The following is a 20066-nucleotide window of genomic DNA, read 5'->3' on the forward strand; positions in this document are numbered from 1 at the left end:
AGTCCGAAGAAGGGAACCAAGAGCGTTTCCGCAGACCTCCCTGGGCACACGGCACGTGCAGGAGGGAGCAGGTGGCAGTCAGGCTGGAAGGGCTTTACTAGAGGCAAAACTGAGGGCAGGAAACGTGCACTTTATTTGGTAGCTGAAGGGAACCACTGAATGTTTTTGAGCTGGGGAAGGAGTAGCCGAATCAAAGCTGAGATTCTGGAATACTGATTGGACGTCTTTCTGCAAGCGTGAGCTGGAGGAAGGGGCCAGAGGCTGCACAGGGGACGGTCTGCATGAACATGCCCTGGTGAGCATTCAACATGGACCTACAAACAAGAAAAATGATCTAAGAGCCTCTACCTAATGTTTCAGACGTGATTAACTTAAATACTCAAAGTAATTTTAAAATGTCGTCTAAAACTAAGAAAAGTCCTCTTAAAGTCAATGATGTTACTCAGGTCAAACCTCATTAGAAAAAGTGACTGTTTTGGATCAAAATTCTTGGGTTCATGATTCCGCTGTTTCAAGGCCCGAACGTGGAAATGGGGGGACAAAGAAAACGGCAGGATAAGACACCAAACCCCCCTCACCTCTGAGGAGTGCTCTTCAGAGAAAAGGGGCCTCGTAATCAGGGATTAATCTTCCTTTCCATCCAGAAAAAAAACGTGAGCGCTTTGTACCCTTCCCCGCCACTCGGCGAGCCCACCCAGGAAGGTCGTTTGCCAGTGTCCCCGGCCGTCTCTGAGAGCAGACCCTACTCCGGGAAAGAGCAGCAGCAGCTAACGCTCCCCGCGAGGTGACCCGGCGCCAGCACCGCTCTAAACACGTTACATCATCCCCACAACCTGCGGAGGGAAATGCGACGAGACTCCACGTGGTGCAGATGGGGAAACAGAGGCCCCTTGCTGAGGAGCGGTGCCCCAGCCAGCTGCTGGCAACCCAGGGAAAGTGACTGCCATTTTCTCTCAGAGCTCTCACTGTCACACAGGCTGCTACTCAGATGGGTACTGGGGAAAATATCTTATGTTCCTACCTGGCAATTAACAATAAAATCATCATTTGTGGATCTGAACCAGAAAGTCAATTTCGTTTATTACAGATTCACAGGAGCTGTTTAGAAAGCATCACTCAGCCATCTCTTGGAAATACTAACAGTATAGTCAGTAATTTGGTTTTACACTATGGGAGAAACACAGGGCCACACTTAACTGTGACCACATCCTACACCTTCTCTGAATGTTTAACTCGGAGTCAACTGGATGACCTTGTGTAGTGGGTTGAGTGGTGACCTCCAAAGAGGTATGTCCACGTCCTGATCACCTGAAGCTGTGACTGTTACCTTATTTGGGAAAACGGGCTTTGCAGAGATAATTAAGTTAGGTAAAGACCTTGAAATGAGGCCGTAACCCAGAATGACAATGTCTTTAGAAAAGAGTCACACAGAGGAGAAGACAAGACGAGGAGGCGATGTGCCCACAGAGACAGAGGCGGCGACTGAAGTGCCGCAGCCGCGGTCAAGGAGTGCCGACAGCCACCAGAAGCTGGGAGGGGCCGAGGGCAACCCTGTGCACACCCTGACTTCAGACTTCTGGCCTCCAGAACTAAGAAAACTTTCTGTTGTTTTAGCCACCAATTTTGTTAGCATGTGTTATGGCAGCAACAGGAAACTAATCCACCCTGATATCTGCCTTTTCATACTGTTCTGTCTCTTTTCTCCCTACTATTCCTGCTCAGAGATGCATCTGGAGGGGTGGGGGCGTGTACAGACACATACACACCTCATACTTCACACCGTATCAGAAACAAATGTGGGCTGAAAAACAGTCAGCATGTTAAGTGATTAATAGTGGGGCTTTTCACAAAATATTTTTGTCAAACTGGGAAATTTCCCAAGTTATGAGATGACCAATTTCCCCTTATTACTAAATCATTCCCATTATCTTATCAAACCTTTATTTTTGGGAGGAAAAAAATACTGGCCGTCCCTGGACAGTACCACATATTCTGGTGTTTAAGAGAAAGCTTAGATTTTACGATTTAAAAACAAAGGGTCATGCAAATCGGTGCCAATGTGTTTGCTAAGAATGACCTGGAACTGCCTTCCGCACGCTCGGTTTTGCCTCCAATCCTAACCCCAGAAAGAAACCTGGCAGTGGATTGGGCCTGCAGGCAGGAAGCCACCCTCCCCCCAGATGTAAATACTTTAAAATTTTTACTCACTATATGCTCACTATGTAAACATGAGAAAAACAAACAAACCTTCTGAAAATACAGAAGGTGTAAAGAAGAAAGTGAAAAACCACTCATAACTAGAGGGAACATATAATTCACCACCCAAAGCGGGAAGCTTTTGAAAGCGAAGGGGAGGAAGGCTATTAATGACTGGACAGCTTGTAAAGCAGGGCTATGCCGGGTAACCCGGAGGTATGGCCATCCTGTCTACAACTCAGGTATCTGCAAACACGTCAAGGATGTCTTTCTACATACACACGTATGGAGATACACAGCTGTACATGAGGCCACGCTGTCCTTTCTCATTTAACGACTGACCTCAGACACCTTTTACTGCAGTCAATATAAATCTACTGCGTTATTTTCAAGGAATATGACATGGGTGTGGTCACGCGGTTGGGGTTTTTCGGGTTCTGCTTTGTTTTTTGGCCATTAAACACTGCCACAATCCGCACTCTTCCCACTGCAGTACATTTTTGACTGATTCATTTCTAGAATGGGTTTCTATACGTGGCAGTGCTGGGTCAAAGGTGAGCAGAGTTTGCTTCTGGCCCAAATTGCCAACTGCTCAGGTAGCCTCTTTGCAATCCCACTCCTAGAAAAGTACGCTCCAGATTATCAAGTTCTACACCTTGATACCTTTAGAGAAATCGTTTAAAGCCAAAGTAAACTCTGAATTATTTAAAATTCCCTAGAATTATTCCTCCTTCTCCCAAGTTGACACCCTAAAATCCTGCCACCTTGATCGAACTTTAACTTGGGATGTTTATAAATCTCTTTATTTCCGTCACTTAGGGGTCTCATTAAGAGGAGAGGCCTTCTTTCCCACACAGCATCTTTTATTTCAAGGGCTGCAAAGTAACTGGAGAGCTGGAATCCAAACCCGAGCCTACCTGCCTGAAGTCCGGGCCGGACACTATGTTACCTCCCGAGAGCACCCAGACAGAAGGCACACGATTCACTGTCAGTTTACTATTTCACTCAGCGTATCATCACATCATTACCCAGTTTGTAGGCAACTAAGCCCTTAGGTGTTCTTTTGTCTTCTTCCTGTTTCCTTAGTTAATTTAATTAAGAGGAATCATGAAAGGTAATGAAACTCACATCAATGAACTAAGACATCTGGAAACAGATTAGGTAAAGACACGATAAATAGAAGAGAGATGGCCACTGAAATTGGACTTAAAATTTTTTTTTTATTCCATACTTCTCCCCAGTCATCAGTGAGGGGTGAGGCCGGCTGGACTGAATCCCAGTTAAGCTTACCTTGCCCAACAGCCGAGTGCGTTTTTTCCATGTCAAACTTAATTTTTGATCTTCCTGGAGTGGTAAGCATCTTTTCCCACACTGTAGTTACTTCTTTAAGACAAGGAGTGATTTCTTCATAATCGAGCTTTAGGCGCTTGTTCAGCAAATCATTCTCAGAGGCTAGGACAGACAATTTAAGAGCACGTTAGTGAACGCCACGGCGCCGCGTCTCCTATTTCACAGCACGGCTGCCGGCTCGTCACCACTGCTGAGACGTCAAGCAGCTACAAGCCAGCTTAACAGGTCCAAGGTAAAGACACGGCTCCTGCCCTACCACAGCTCCCTTATCTTGGAAGAAGCTAAACACCTAGGAGGCATCCTTGATTCCTCTTAGTCCTTCACCCCCAATGGATTCTGCTGGCTCTACTGCTAAAATACACCCCACACCGATCCAATTCTATCTATCTCCACAGCTGCCCTATTAACCAGAGACATCTCAAGGGCAGGGAACTACGTGTTAGAATTCCCAGCGCCTGGCACGATGAGCTCTCAACAAAACTTCATCTAAACTAGGAGAGGCTCTCCGAGGATATTTCCTTCTTATTTAGAGCCAAACCTCCTTTAAGTAGCTTCTACCCTTCGTCACATCTCTGCTGCCTGGGGCCGAACAGAATAAATCTACCCTTTTCATGTGGCATCTCCTCAAATATATGAAGATAGCTATTATTTCCTACCAACCTTATTCAGCTTACAGCTGCATTAAGAGGAATTATACCTAAATTACCAAACTGGGGGTGGGGGGCGGCGAGGGCAGGGGATCTAAGAAGAATTAAAACTGACAACCTCACTCCCACCGAAAACCACTAAATCCTATTCAGACAAGGTGGTAACGTTGTCAGTCCCCATATCCACTCCACAGCATATCTCCGATCTAGACTGTGAGTTTATTGGGAAAGCAGGTAGGATGCATTGCTAAGCATAAGCCAACATACAGGCTTCTGCAGAGCTGATAAACTTGTCTTCTTTATGATAATAATAAACACTTACTGTATGCCTTAAGTACTTTATATTTAGTAACATTTAATCTTTTTTTTTCTCTTTTCCTTTCTTTCTTTTCTTTTTTATTGGGGTATAGTCGCTTTACAATGTTGTGTTAGTTTCTGCCGTACAACAAAGTGAATCAGCTACCTGTATACATATATATACCCTCCCTCTTAGACCTCCCTCCCACCTCACCCCCCATCCCGCCCACCTAGGTCATCACAGAGCACCGAGCTGAGCTCCCTGTGTTATACAGCAGGTTCCCACTAGCTATTTTACACATGGTAGTGTATATATGTCAATCCTAATCTCCCAATTCGTCCCAACTCCCTCCCCACCACCCCCCCCGGTGTCCACGTGTCCGTTTTCTACGTCTGCGTCTCTAGTCCTGCCCTGCAAATAGGTTCATCTGTAGCATTTTTCTAATCTTCAGGACACTGTGAGGCAGGTTTCTCTGGATGAGAAGACTGAGCCCCTCCCCCAAGGCCCAAGCAGGAGGCGGAGTGGGACTGGGCCCCTTGCCTTTCTCCACCACACTGCAGAACTTGCTGTGATTACTTACACATTTTCTGAGACTAGGCAGGTATCAATTAGGGGCCTTAAATGTTTGATAGAATCCAGTGGAGCTATCTGGACCTAGACTTTTCTTTGTGTGAAAGAGTCTCAATACAAATTTTATCTCTTTAACAGATATAGGGCCATTCAGACTTCTTTTTCTTATTTCACTTTTGATAAATTGCACCTTCCAATAAGTTTGTCCATTTCATCTAAGTTGTTAAGTTTATTGGCGAAGAGTTGTTCTTAGTCCCAGAGACACTAAGTCAGTGCACACCTCGCACAATCTGCTCTCCCCCCATCCCACAAATACACACTCCCCCGCCCCAACTTTTTTTTTTTAAATTTATTTATTTATTTATATTTATTTTTGGCTGTGTTGGGTCTTCGTTTCTGTGCGAGGGCTTTCTCCAGTTGTGGAGAGCGGGGGCCACTCTTCATCGCGGTGCGCGGGCCTCTCACCATCAGGGCCCCTCTCTTTGCGGAGCACAGGCTCCAGACGCGCAGGCTCAGCAGTTGTGGCTCACGGGCTTAGTCGCTCCGCGGCATGTGGGATCTTCCCAGACCAGGGCTCGAACCCGTGTCCCCTGCATTGGCAGGCAGACTCTAAACCACTGCGCCACCAGGGAAGCCCCTGCCCCAACTTTTATTCTGGAGGAGACTGAGACTGAACAGGTCCATTACTTTGTCCAGGGCCGCAGAAGTAGGATGTGCTCGGTGCAGGATTTTTGCACCCTGGATTATTTTTTAAATAGGAATTACAGCTATTTCATTGAGTTGCTCCTGTGAGGATTAAGTGAGATGAAATATACTAACCATCTACAAGATGTCTGCTAATTAGCAAGTGCTCCACAAATTACCAAAAATATAAAAACAAAAAAATCGAAATAATGTTGCTTTACAAACCAAGTGCTGATATAACATGAAATATTTTCTTTCTCCCCATTAGAAATTGAGCGAATGATAATAACTCAAAGAATCTGGCGAATGCTAACCTGACAGTAAGATCTTAGTCATCTTATGCATGCTTTCTGTACTTAACTGACCCAGTTACCGCCTTTAAGAGTGACAAACGTGTCAAAAGATGGCGCTGGAAAGGGCTGCAGAGATCCCTCATCCAGCCTCCCACTTCATGGACACAAAAACTGAAGTTCAAAGTGAGCAAGGGACTTGCCCAAGGTGATTTACTAGCTGTTGGGTGGCCAGGAGACTCTAGGCCTACTGCTGCCTCCTTCTCATCTTCTGTGATTTTCCATCTTCTGTCTATATTCTTTTCCTTCTTACTTTGAAGAACACATTTTCAAGGTCCTGCTAAATAATTCCCTGTGTGTATGTGGAGTTCAAATTTTTTAAAAATGTCAACCCTCAATTTCTCTCAGCTTCTCATCTACACATAGTAGACGCCATGAGAGCTGAGCTATAAGCTGAGCGCATAAGGTTCAGGGCCAGCCCTGCCGAACAGCGACTGCAAGCAGTGCAAGGCTCTTGGGGCCAAATGTACATTTCTCTGGCAGTGAGTTCTGCTGTGAGCACGTCCGGATACTAAAGAGCCCAGAAAGCAACAAGAGGACCCTACTCTGAAGTCAACAGAACAGAAATATCTGGCCAGAAAATGCAGCTGAAAAGGCTTATTAAGCTATGTATTTTGCTGTTGGCCCAAGCAACAGCCTGCCGTTTCAGTACCCTGACAACACTGCTCCCTAAAACCAGTGGCCTTGGGCTTCCCTGGTGGCGCAGTGGTTGAGAATCTGCCTGCCAGTGCAGGGGACACGGGTTCGAGCCCTGGTCTGGGAGGATCCCACGTGCCGCGGAGCAGCTGGGCCCGTGAGCCACAACTACTGAGCCTGCGCGTTTGGAGCCTGTGCTCCGCAACAAGAGAGGCCGCGATAGTGAGAGACCCGCACACTGCGATGAAGAGTGGCCCCCGCTCACCGCAACTAGAGAAAGCCCTCGCACAGAAACGAAGACCCAACACAGCCATAAATAAACAGATAAGTAAATAAATAAAATTTTAAAAATAAATAAATAAATAAAACCAGTGGCCTCCAAAATGCCTTGTCAAGCAAGGCAGATGGTGCGACCCCACAACAAACATCAAGGCTCTAAGGCAAGAACTTGAGATACAAGACCAAACTCTTTTATTAAATAAGTGTCTGCAAACCCACGTTTAAGAGTTTCTGGGGCTAGGAGAAACCAGGACTAAATGAGATCAAAATGTAATTTTGCAGAAGCGTCATCTCATCGCCATCTAACGTGGATGTGAGCTGCAACCTGGACTGCAGCCTAATAATGTTCAGGTCTGATTATGTCACCGCACGGGGCGTGTTGCGGCTGCCTGCCCCGGTTCTGCTCTATTAGCCACTGCCTGCACGGACAAAGTGCTCCTCCAGCTGCCACCATCGCCTGAAAACTTAGGAAGGCAAGGAAGGCTAGGAGGCTGGGAGTCTCAGTAATTCAATGACGCCCAAACCTGTAGAGATTTTAGAAAAACTGCACTCAATATCTAATTTTTTTTTTATAACCAACATGTAGTATTTGTTTAACTAGGAAAATATCTTTTAAAAATATCTTCAATGATAATCAATTAAAACTCAAAATTCACTGTGTTATCATTATGCCGATGTAGTATCTGCAACATTAAATTATATGACTCAGTCCAATAAGCAATATAGTGCTGACCAAAACCCATGGTTGTGGTGAGTCAGCCTGCCGTCCTGCATCAGGCTGCTCCGTCATCATTTGTAACGGGGGAAATGGCCTTGCAGACGGTGCTGCAGAGGACTGAGGGCCCGGGAGAGAGGCCACGCATTTCAGGCCCAACACCACTGAAAATCAGCTGTTTCACTTTTGAGGAAATCACAATTCAGCTTCCAATGGTCTACAATGAAGTGCAACAAGTTTAGATGACGTGGTTTGATTCTTTCTTGAACGCAGTGCTCCCGGAATAGTAATAAATATTTGATCCATATATTCAAAAGCCAGGAAAAAGGCTTATCCATAGTAAGAACCTCCTCCTATATGCTCCTCTCATTTCTTTCCCAAAAAGCACGCAATTCAGCCTGAATTCCTGATCAACTGCAAGAGCCACTTCCAGCTGCAATTTAACCTTCCTTTAAAAGTAACTGAAAAAAAAAAAAAAAAAAAGCGATAAAATGACTGCCTCTCTAGTGCACTCCTGGTTGGTTCTTATCTAATCTTGCTTCTGTATTTAATGATTCTGTGCCCCCCATGCCACCCCAACAAAACTAACTAAATGTTTTTAGGCCATTCATGATCAGGCTCTTATTGTTGATTATTTTTCTCAGCAATACAGGTACTGTATGCACTGACGCAATGCTTCCTAAATGATATTTAGCAAGTTTATTATGCTTTCACCACCAAGATAAGCATATGTTGGACTTTACAGAGCTAAGGAGAGGAATAAATTCAAACAGTAAAAATAAGAGCCCACACAGGATAGAACCCTGCTGGATGAAACAAGGAAGCAGCAAATGAGGATGCTGGCAAGGGCTAGTGAACAAGGGCAAGGTGTTCCAGGTACCTTAGGAAACCCTTCCCTGCCCATTCTAGTCTGCCTGGTCACCATTTACACGGCTTTACAAAAGCTTTGTCACTGTGGCAATCTGATCTTGTCTCATCAGTTACAGTCACGATTCCTCCCAACGGTCCCAAGAAGCCAGCCAGCATCCTTCCCATTTTAGAACTACGCCCTGATTTTCCGTAGCTGCCATCTGCAAGAAGACTGGCCAGGAAAAGCATTAAGGTTTATGACCTACATGATGAATATCAGTGCCTTTTTACTTTTCAACAAAAATCCCCACCAACATACACACGATTATAAGCGCTGTGCTCCAAAGCTGTCATTTAGTCGATGGAACACTCAGCGATGCCATCACTATTACATCTCTTCTAGACATCTGCCTTTAGAATTACCTTCAAGAACATAAAAGAAAATGGTAGAAAAATAGACTTGGAAGAAAACTTAGCATTCACTGCTCTAAACTCCCCTCACCATGGCATCCCTTTCCATAGCAGCCTCATGGGATAAGCTGTCTCTCTCAGCTTCAATACTGGGCACTGGAGAGCCCACTACACCCATAAGTAGACAATTCCAAGTGCTCAACTACTCTCTTATCAAAAGGTCTTATTACTTTGTACTTGACTCTTGTTTTTGGTCAAAGATGACATACGTATATGGACAATGAACCTTATTCACCAGATTTGGTGTCTTAACTTTCAGCTCTATACAAACATCACAATAAAAGATGAAGATCTGCAATCAAGGAGGAAGTTAATTCCAAAATTGCTCTGGACAGGGCCAGCATGTACTACTTGTACAGCCTCCCTTTTAAAGTGTATGTCCAGATTTCCCAACCAAAATCCTCCTTTTTTTATATCCAGGCAGCTCTCTGCACTCCAAGACCCGTGCTCTTTGCAGTATACCACCCAGGGTACATAAAACTCAGCTCCTTAGCTACTTTGCAAATAATATTTATTGGTTCAAATGACTATGGAAACAGGAAATGAACAGAATCTAAACTTTCAAAGTTCATGGCTTATTTTGACACTAACATAACCCTGGGCTTCTCTGAGCATTAGTTTCCTCTTCAGGCTATACCTGCCTTCTAGAGCTGTCACCAGGATTAAATGAGTCTGTCCTTATAAAACCTTGATATCTGTACAGGTAGAGCACAGCTAACTTGAAGTCTAGTTCTCTATTTTTCAGGTTACCTGCCACTCACTAAAAACGCACATAGAGTTAGGTTATGAACTTTAATGATTTAGGTAGGATCAGTTCATACCTAGTACCAGGCAAAGACTATGGTTGAGGACAAAGCAGGGGGAGAGAGAGAAAGAGGAAAACAAAAAACGCTTTTCAGAGAGTTAAAGCTTACATTTGAAGGATGTCTCTCAGAAGATTTAACTTAATACAATTGGCGAGATTATCATTAAATCTCCAGAAAGTGAAAAGTACTAACTTTGCTTTGGAAAAGTAACAGGTATTTAATATGCATGTGTGTATGTATGTATGTTAGAGTACATTGCCTTTTTCGTTTTTTTTTTTTTTAAAGAATAACACGCTTATGTCTGATATGCTTCACTTCAGAGTCGGGACAAATTAAATCATCATCAGGCCTGTTAAATATAAAAAATGGCAAACCAACCTTGCAGCTTCTGATTTTCCTTCTCCATCCTGAGAAGCAGTATCTGTTGTAGAATGGCCTTTTGCCACAGCTCTCGAAGTTCACGAGATGTCCTTTTCTTTTCCTCTGGGACAGGGCCAAAGGGTCCATCTTCACAAACTGGTTCTAGGGGAGATCGTGGGGGAAGCTCTCCCAGCTCTGAATAATCTGGGGAGGAAAAAGGATATTTCAGAATGGTCATTTTTCTTTTTTTTCCTTTTCTTTCTCTTTATTTTGTTTTCTTTTTGTAAGTGAAGTACAGTTGCTGTACAATATTATATAAGTTACAGGTGTATAATATAGTGATTCACAATTTTTATAATTTTTTTTAATTAATTTATTTTTTATTGGAGTATAATTGCTTTACAGTGTTGTGTTAGTTTCTGCTCTACAGCAAAGTGAATCAGTTATACATATATATATATCCCCTCTTTTTTAGATTTCCTTCCCATTTAGGTCACCACAGAGCACTGAGTAGAGTTCCCTGTGCTGTACAGTAGGTTCTCATTAGTTATCTATTTTATACATATTAGTGTATATACGTCAATCCCAATCTCCCAATTCATCCCACTCTTCCTCCCCCCCCGCCCCTTGGTAACCATAAGTTTGTTTTCTAATCTGTGTGATTCACAATTTTTAAAGCTTATACTCCATTTATAGTTAATATAAAATATCGGCTATATTCCCTGTGTTGTATAATATATCCTTGTAGCTTATTTTATACATAATAGTTTGTAGCCCTTATTCCTCTTCCCCCTCATTCCCCCTCCCCGCTGATAACCACTAGTTTGTTCTCTATCTGTGTGTCTGCTTCATTTTTGTTATATTCACTTGTTTGTTGTATTTTCTGGATTCTACATAAGTGAGATCATACAGTATTTGTCTTTCTCTGTCTGACTTATTTCGCTTAGCATAACGCCCTCCAAGTCCATCCGTGTTGCTGCAAATGGCAAAAATTCATTCTTTTTTATGACTGAATAGTATTCCATTGTATACATATATACCACATCCAGAATGGTCATTTTTCAATAAAAATTTATATTTAAACATAGTGCCTGATCAGAAAATTCTGCTCATTCAGATATTACACAATGATATCACCAAATTTAAAAATCAAGTTTTAATATGCATTGAAAAAACTACACCTGAGCCACAAACATCAAACAAATTATACATCAAATAGTAAGCAAAAGTCGCATCAGCTGAGGAAATGTTCAAAGATATCCACTTCGTAAGGTATAATACTTTATCTTCTTCTGAGTTAATGAGTGTATTATTGATAACAACAGCAAACATTCATACAGTGCTTTATACCAGACTGTTCTGAGGGTTTTATATATAATAGTTTATTTAACACTCAACCACCCTAACATGTAGGTACGGTAACTATTCAGTTTTAAAGAGAAGCAAACTAAAGCACAGGAGTTTACGTGCCTTGCCCAGTGCCACAAAGCTGGAAAATCGTAGAGCCAGGGTTGGAACCCAAGCAGTCTGGCTTTTATGTACATTCTTAACCACTGTGTTGTATATAAGGCTAGGTGTTTTTTAAAAAGATTAAAACTTACTTAACAGCCAAGAGTAACAGTGACCATTAATAAATCCTCTACCAAGTGCTGGGCACCACGCCAGGTGTTTTATATGGACAGACTCATTTCATCCTGATGCCAACTCCAGAAGGCAAGTATTAGCCTGAAGAGAAAACTATGGTTCAGAGAAGCCAAGTAATTTGCCCAGGGTGAGACAATGAATAAGTTCATGCTTTCTGTAGATACCCCTCCAATTTAGATATGCCTACAATTCAAATGTCTCCTATGCCATCAATTTTCAAATTTCTATTTCTTAGTTGAAATCTCTTTACAGTTCAGGAATTTGTGCCTTTCCCAACTGCAGACACTCTGCTGCTGGTACAGTGTTGTTGTATCTCACTAATAACTTATGGACACGCACAGAGACCACCCCACTGGTTCACTATGAAACTAGAGAAGTTCCCATACAAGTGGACCTCATCTGACACAGTGCATTCTTAACACATGCCGTGAAAAGCCCCGCGCAAGCAACCTGAGTCTCACAACCCCCTTGTAAGACAATACACTACCTCTTCCATTCAACAGCTCCAACACAATTCCATGTTATGGCTAATTTATAGAACAGTCATCACCATTGCTCTTTATCTAAAGCTGGGTTTGTTTTCCTGCTATGAAATCAAGTACAAGCTACAAAGTGTTTAATTTCCTAATGTAACTTGTCCATCTTAACTCCTCTTGAAAGTACAGGATTTTTAAACAAATGATAAGACATTAAGAATGCCTTATAATCTCTGTAAGCATTTAAATGCTTATCATCACATTTTTATTTATGTTTATTTCATTATGACCCTGTTAAACAAATGAATTAAAATTCTACTTCTTTTGGAGGTAATAGACCATTTATGCTCGTTACAGGAGGATGCTCACGTGTAATGGTCAATATAAAAGCAAGAATTAAAATTGTCTATATTGTATGATCTCAATTTTATAAGTATTAGGAGAGGCAGTACAGTTCCGTGATTAATAGGTCAGGCTCTGGAGCCCGGCTGCCTGGTTTTTAATCGAGACTCTGCATTTATGGATTTTGTGATCTTTAGCAAGTTGCTTAACCTCTTTGTGCCTCAATTTCCCAATCTGTTAATGGGAATAACAGCACCTCCCTCATAGTGGTGTTATAGGGATTGAGTTAATACATACCATACAACCCACCTAAAACAGGGTCCAACACACAGTAATACAGTGAACATTAGCTCTTATTGTTTGCTAGCACATATTCATTAAGGGCACAGAAAAAAATACTGGAAGGAAACGCATCAAAATTTAGTCACTCAACATTGTAAGCTCTGAGAAGGCTAGAACCTTGCCACCTTGTCGACGGGGGTCTGTCCAACACCAAGCAGTCCCTGGCACCCAGCAGATGCTTGATAAATAACTGTTGAATAAAAGAAGAGATAGGTAGGTACTGGGTTTGGTGTGCTTGAAGTTCTTCTTTGTATTTCCTGTATTTTCTAAATGTGTGATAATAAACATTTTTATAATCAAAAAATTAAAGAAAATGCAAACCTGTTCTGATTTAAATCAAAGATTAAAAAATGTTCTCTTGCAAAACACTCAGAAGACAAATCACCCCTCACAACCTGTATACTCAGGATTACTCACTATTGAACACAATATAGTCTAAATTAATCCCTTTTTCAAAAGGAACTTTAGTCAGTATTCTTATTTAATCTTACTCTGCAGCTTGAAGTCTTCTACTTGAGCCCTTTCCCTTTATTTTGTTTTTGTTTTGTTTTCCTCTTTTACCATCTTGGCTGTTGAAACTCTGCTGGACCCTGCAGTTATGATTCAAGTTCTGCTTTATCTCATACTGGAAGTATTTACACTCCCTCTGGTTCGTAGAAGATTCTTGTTCCCAAAAAGTGATTCCTGTGAGCTGTCGGGGCCAATGTGGCAGGCGCAGGAGTGGTGGTTAGAGAAGCATTTCAACGGACCTTCACGTGTATAATGGAAAGAACCCAGGGACCGTCCCGTCAACAGAGCATCGGGTGGACTTAATCTGGAGATTCCTTCCCATTCTTAAACCCTGCCAGTAAGACAAGGGCTCATCTCTCCTAGTCTCCTTCCTCAAACTGCATCTTTCCTGTCTGCCTCAGCCTTTCTCCTCCCGAGTGTCTTGAAAATTCCTACCATGTTAACTTTCAAACTGCGGAGCAATAAACAGAGCAGCTGTGCCTCAGGCTGGGCTGATGGAACACGTCTAGGAGTTCTGGCTGTTTGGTCCCTGGATCTACTTACTCTCTGCCAACTAAGCTGATGACAAGAACCACAGTCTATAGATGCTTATGAAGCTCCAGGTTTTGCTATTTTCCTATTCAGATAAATTAGATCTGCAAAGAGTCCAAGCATTGTTTGGTGATGACGCCTGTGAGGTTTAAGACATAAACTGCCTCCCTAGGGTTCTCTACTTTCGCCTTCCTTTTCTTATTATTAATCACGGCCCAGTTCGTTGAGCTCTTACCACGTGATGGGTCCTCGGCACAGATAAGCCTGTCTGACTGTCACAACCACCTCATGAGATAGGTGATGTTATCCCCTTTCTACAGCCGAAATAACTAAGGTGCAGTGAGGTTTTGTAACACGGCCAAGGTCACACCTCTGCTAAGAGTCAGAGCCACAATTTGAACCAAGGTATGTTTTCCTCCAAAGTAAAAAACGCTTACCCAGTGCCTCTAACTTCCAGGTGCACAAGCATCACGTGGGTATCGTGCTGAAATGCAGATTCTGACTCAGTCTGAGGGAAGCCTGAGAGTCTGCATTTCCATTAAGTTCCCAGGTGATGCCACCATTGCTCGTCTCAAAACATACTCCGAACGGCGGGCTCCACATCACGTTTTTACTCTTCACTCCCTCACGTAACCTTAGGTACTTATTATCATCACAGCTCTTCGTTTTCTTTCGCTGTGACTGCTAGAACCCAGTCCAAATGCTGCTGTCAGCTGCCTGAATTCAGGCCTTCACACATGGTCAGAGCTCATCCCAATCTTGGTCAGGGTACCAAGGCCCCTTGCAGAATACAAAGATGGGTTAGGAGCACTGGTGTTAATTTCACCTCTGAATTCACTAAATAAAGGCTAATCCACTGTAAAGGTCAGCAAATAAACCTAACAATTTACAGCAGGGTTTCTCTAACCCAGCACTACTGACACTTTGGGCTGGCTAATTCTTTGTCATGGGGGACTGTTCTGTGCATTGTAGCATGTTTATCAGCACCCCTGGGCACCACCTACTAGATGACAATAATATCCGCCCATGCCAGCAGCGACCATCAAAAATGCCCAGACATTGCTAAATGTCCCCTGGGGAGAAGGGGGAACAAAATCATCCCCAGTGAGAACCTGAATCAGAATAAAATACCCATCACTTACTCTCTCCTAAACCCTGGGAAGGGGTAAAATATATCCCCTTTGCCCCAGTTTATTTTATGTGGTAACAATTACGGATGTTATAGTCTATAATTAACAATTTTAAAAAATATACTATTTTTTGTTCATATTAAGAGTAGCCTAGTTACAAAGTAGTCAGTAATTTACAAAAGGGGGATAGATAAATATGTTTATTCTAAATGTGGCCTGGCTAATCTTATCAATGCCAAAAGACCCAGATTTGGGACAAGGCTATAGCTTTGTGATCAGTCCTCTTTCACACGTGCGTGTGCATACGTGTTTGGGGTGCAGTCTTATGAGATGTGTACTCATGTACACAGGGGGCTGAATGGAGCGGCAGGGGGAGGATACCAACGTGAAAATGTTGGACAGCTGTTGACTGAGAACCTTGTTCTAATAATAAATACGTTCACTGTTTTAACTTGGATCATTCCTAAGCCATTTACACTAGTATTTGTTGAGTCTCTTATATGTACCCAGGATGTGATGTGCTCAGTGGTCTAAGAAAGGCTTTGCTGTCTCTAATATTCTCCAGAACAACAGTGGGGATCTGGCTTCTGTCCTCGACTTCTATTCTTGCTGAGAGGCAGCCGGCTAGAGGCTCAGGTGGAAGAGCGCGCCTCAGTGCAGCTGAGGCTGAACAGGGGGCTGCCCCACCCCTCTCTGTAAACCTCTGTAAATGCGTACACCTTTTGGGTTCCAGTCCCTCGGGGCAAGATGTGAGAGATGACATTCACCGCCAACTGCCCCAACTGCGGGGACCACAGGCACCGACAGACAGCTTTATAAAGTCTGCAAAGCCACAAAACCACAGGGTTGCAGGAACAGGTCAGCCTGGGATTGGCTTTTACTATTCTGACATCTCCTGTAATGACAGGATGTAGAAGGCTTAAATTATGTAGACTCTCAGAAACAATGGCCTTCAGTGGGTTCTAAGAATTTTAAAACCAGCCATAATTCAGGGGCCCTAAGAGACAACTGCCTGCGTCTAAATCACTGCTGTGACATTCTCAATAGAGTCATAAATATGATCTCTGCTGGTGTGTCAATATCGTAGATGCCGAACTGTTCTCCGACTGCTCTGTGCTGCTGTGTCCTCTCTGCACACACGTGTGTGGGGAAGAGCGTGACATCACACTGTTGGCGTGATAGGGCAGGAGGAAAAGGAACATGCACACGGCCTCACATCTGTCCAGCCTCCGGCTCTGCAAAGTCTGGAATACAGGCCTCCTTTCCTATGCTTTCACAAGACGCTGATACCAAGGTTGTACTGCAGTTCTCCTCCCTTTAAAGACATGACATTAAATCACGCATCAGCTGCCCCGTAAGAAAGAGGAGCCCCAGGAAGAAAATGAAGAGACAGACCCTTATTCTCCAATATTCCGCTTTTTTCTGTCATCCCACAACAGAGCAGTTTATAACTCTCGCCATCCCTCCTGAAAAATCCTGGTCTCCCATGCCAAAAGAAAAAGAAAATGTTTAAAATTCCAGTTATTCTCAAACTTCTGTTTGAACGACATGAATAGACCTTGGAAACAAGAATTAAAACCGAACACTAAATCTCTGGAGAAAAGTTAACAACAGCAGGGATTAACATCTGCAGCATCTGTTGTTACCAACAGCTGAAGAAAATTTCTTAAAAAAACAAAGTAAAATGAATGTGTCGATTTAAGAAAGAAACAGGCAGTCCTCTAATGAATGCTGTCAAACTGTTTACAAAGTGCAAACTTTACCTATACTACAATGGAACACAGATGCCAGGAGAGCAGAGATTTCTGCAGTCCCTGCCGTATCCCGTGCCTGGGAAACAGCAGAGGCACATGGAAAAGTCACGAACAAACAGATTCATTTACCCGAGATCTCTCTACACTCTACTCTGACTACTTTGGATGTTTTATGGAAAATAACCCAAAAACAAGAACCTTGCTATTTTTCTACAGTTGCATTATATGATGGTCTAGCTATAGGAAAACAGAACTTTTAAATAATAACATTCTTTTTTTAAAAGAAATATTTTTAAGTTTTTTCACCTGCTGCTAGAAATCCAGATATGAATATGTCACAGTCCCTCAAATTTCAAACAGGGTGATTGGGAGAAGTACACAACTGCTGAGAAATACAAAGAAAATATTCTAGAAGTTCAGCAAAGAAAATGAATTTCTCCTGTGTATCAGGTCAAGGGCATAGGCCCTGGAGCCAGATACCTGCGATCAAATCCCTGCTCCGCCACTCATCTAGCTACTTAACCTCAAACAGGTGGTTTGAACACCTTATACCTGTATCCTCATCTGCAAAATCTGCATTCTAGTGCCTCTCAGAGGATTAGTGTGAGCATTAATTAGGCAAACATGTGGAAAAAAAGATAAGCCTGGCACAGAGCAAGCATTCGATAAAATGTCAGCTATCCTTCTTCTTATCGGCATCAGGTTTTAGGAACTGGTAGCTGTTCTTTAAGGACAAGTAAAATTCAGACAGGTGGAAATGACGGGCGCCACGTCTGGTACAGGGAGCTGCATCACAAGGCATGCAGGCGAATATCAGTTATCATGCACGACGGACCCATTCTGCTAATGACCAGATGGTGCACGTGCCAACAGAAGAGAAGAATATGGTCAGGCCCAGATGACAGACAGCACTGACTGCCTGGTTACTTCAGGTATTAATTAGTGGGAATCATGGAAGATTTGGGGTTTTTACAGTTTTCAAAAGAAAATTTATTTCATTTATGCATTCTTTAGCGTTGGAAAGATATCCCAGCCAGCAGGGAATGGAGAGCTTGGCAGATTCGACAAATGAAGGGCTATTATAAAACAATGTGAAAAAGTGCTAGGGTTGGGGGGTAAGCTCTGAAGACAGAAGAGCGAGCCAAACTCTGCCTGAGACGGGGTGCAGCGGGGTGGTGGTGGTGAGGGGATGTGATGGGGAGGCAGGCACACAAGTTTTTTTTTTTTAAGAAAACAGACAAGAAATGCAGAAACTAAAAACAGCAGCAAGAGCCCTGCAGATCTTTATCCCTATGCCCTACCAAATCAGCCATCTGGGGTGAGTTTCCAAGGCTCTATTAAGATGCGTTTTGGGCTCAGCCTGGCAAGGAGCTGTGACAACAGCTCACAGCTCGAGGGGAAGCAGGAAGGCGCAGGGCGGGGATGGGGGGCGGGGGGAGAGCCAGACAGAGGCACGGAGAAGATGACTGAAGGGAAGGCGCACAGCGGGCACTCCTGGGGAGCCGGGGTGGGGGGGGGGGTGGTGGCCAGCCGACAGCGCCCCCGGCTTCCTCCCTCCCTCCGGAGCTGAGCTGGGAGCACAGGCAAGAAGCACCCCCGTGGGGGGAGGTAGGGCCTGGGAAAGTCAAGGCCTACATAAGCTTGAAAACAATCAAGAAAAGGCTGTAGACACATGAAGTTTTATTTAGTGCACTGGATAAAACTACCCTTTGAGAGGGACTTCCCTGGTGGTCCAGTGGGTAAGACTCCACGCTCCCAACGCAGGGGGCCTGGGTTCGATCCCTGGTGGGGGAACTAGATCCCGCACGCATGCTGCAACCAAGAGTCTACATGCCGCAACTAAAGGTCCCACGTGCCACAATGAAGACCCCTGGCAGCCAAAAGAAATTAAAAAAAAAAAATTATCCTTTGAAATGAATGGCATTTGTTTTTGTATCTGCAAAGGGGATAATATTGTACTTTTTGGGAGGGCCGAAGGTCGAGGCTCTCGTTTCTTGATTAAAGACAATAAAACTATAAAGAGGAACAAACATCCAGCCTCAGTCGGCATACGAAATGCTGATCTTCGTCACAGTTTGATCTCTTCTATTACCGCTTATATAACCTTGAATTTCAAATTGTGGTTCCTGCAGTTTTATGAGACACATTGAGGTGGAAAAGAGCCACCACCACCAAAGGCCCTTGGGTCAGGGCCACCAGGACAGGTGAGGGGGTGAGTCCAGGACCCAGGCCTGCCCCCAGGGGACCCCCCTGCTCACTCTGCTTCCTTCCCCTGGCCTGTGAGGGAAATCGTCAGCACTCAGAGGGGCACGGAGACACAGGGCTGAACGGGGCACTGGAAGGTGACTCAGCTCAACCCCCCTTCCCTTCCCAACGGGGAAAGTGAGGCCCGCATAGTTCACCCCGAGCGCTTACTTGTGCCAGGCAGCGTGCTTTCCTAGTACCCACACATCTCACCCTCACCACCGCCCACTAAGCGAGGACTGCTGTGACAGCCTCGGTGACCAAGGCCTGAGACGTGGAGCTGGTTTGCTGGTGGAGCCGGACTGGCTCATCCCAGGGCCTCGGGGCGATGGGAATGAACACAGAAGAGGGGAAGAAGGCCCTGATTCCACCTGTGCTGCCACTCAGCAACCCGGAAAGCAGCATGGCCCTGACCGCTCCTGCCTCGGCCTCCTCATCCAGAGACCACAGTCGATGACAGCACCCACCTCCCACCGCTCTGATGCAGGGATTAAATGAGAACTCTTGAGAGCACTGACAGCGGCGCTCGGCCAGGGGTCCCCGAACAGGGGTATGTGCTGAATTGCTCTTCTCCTCATTATTCTATCTATTTTAATCTAAACCTGGCAAAATCTTTGTGCTGTTTAGACTTCTCCACAGTCAGACTGGGGCTGGGGATAAAAAAGAAAACTGGTTTGCTGAAGGATACTGGGGAAGACAGACACGTACGCTATGAAGAAAATAACAGTGTTGTCCTGGTCACCACCTTAGTGTGTCCAGGACCCGTGGTCCCAAGAGGCAGGAAGCACTGGAGAGGCCCAGCCACTCTTACAGCGGCTGGGCTGCCCTTCTGGCCTTTCTTTGTGTGGCTGACTTCCTCCTCCAGAGCTCAGCTCCAAGGTC

At 44.1% G+C, this 20066-nt stretch overlaps 1 protein-coding gene across 7 annotated transcripts in view; it reads right to left on the reverse strand.

Moving 5' to 3' along the window:
• TBC1D1 (TBC1 domain family member 1) overlaps positions 1 to 20066 on the reverse strand; it is a 201814-nt gene that overhangs the window by 26995 nt on the left and 154753 nt on the right. For all 7 annotated transcript variants that reach the window (XM_028165582.2, XM_007178830.3, XM_028165583.2 and 4 more), the window contains 2 exons: positions 10230 to 10415; positions 3487 to 3648 (listed from right to left, as the gene is read on the reverse strand). In XM_028165582.2, coding sequence (XP_028021383.2) covers positions 3487 to 3648; positions 10230 to 10415 — 348 coding nt within the window. The remainder of the gene's footprint in view (positions 1 to 3486; positions 3649 to 10229; positions 10416 to 20066) is intronic.

This window comes from Balaenoptera acutorostrata, chromosome 5 (assembly GCF_949987535.1).
Source record: "Balaenoptera acutorostrata chromosome 5, mBalAcu1.1, whole genome shotgun sequence".
NCBI lineage: Eukaryota > Metazoa > Chordata > Mammalia > Artiodactyla > Balaenopteridae > Balaenoptera > Balaenoptera acutorostrata.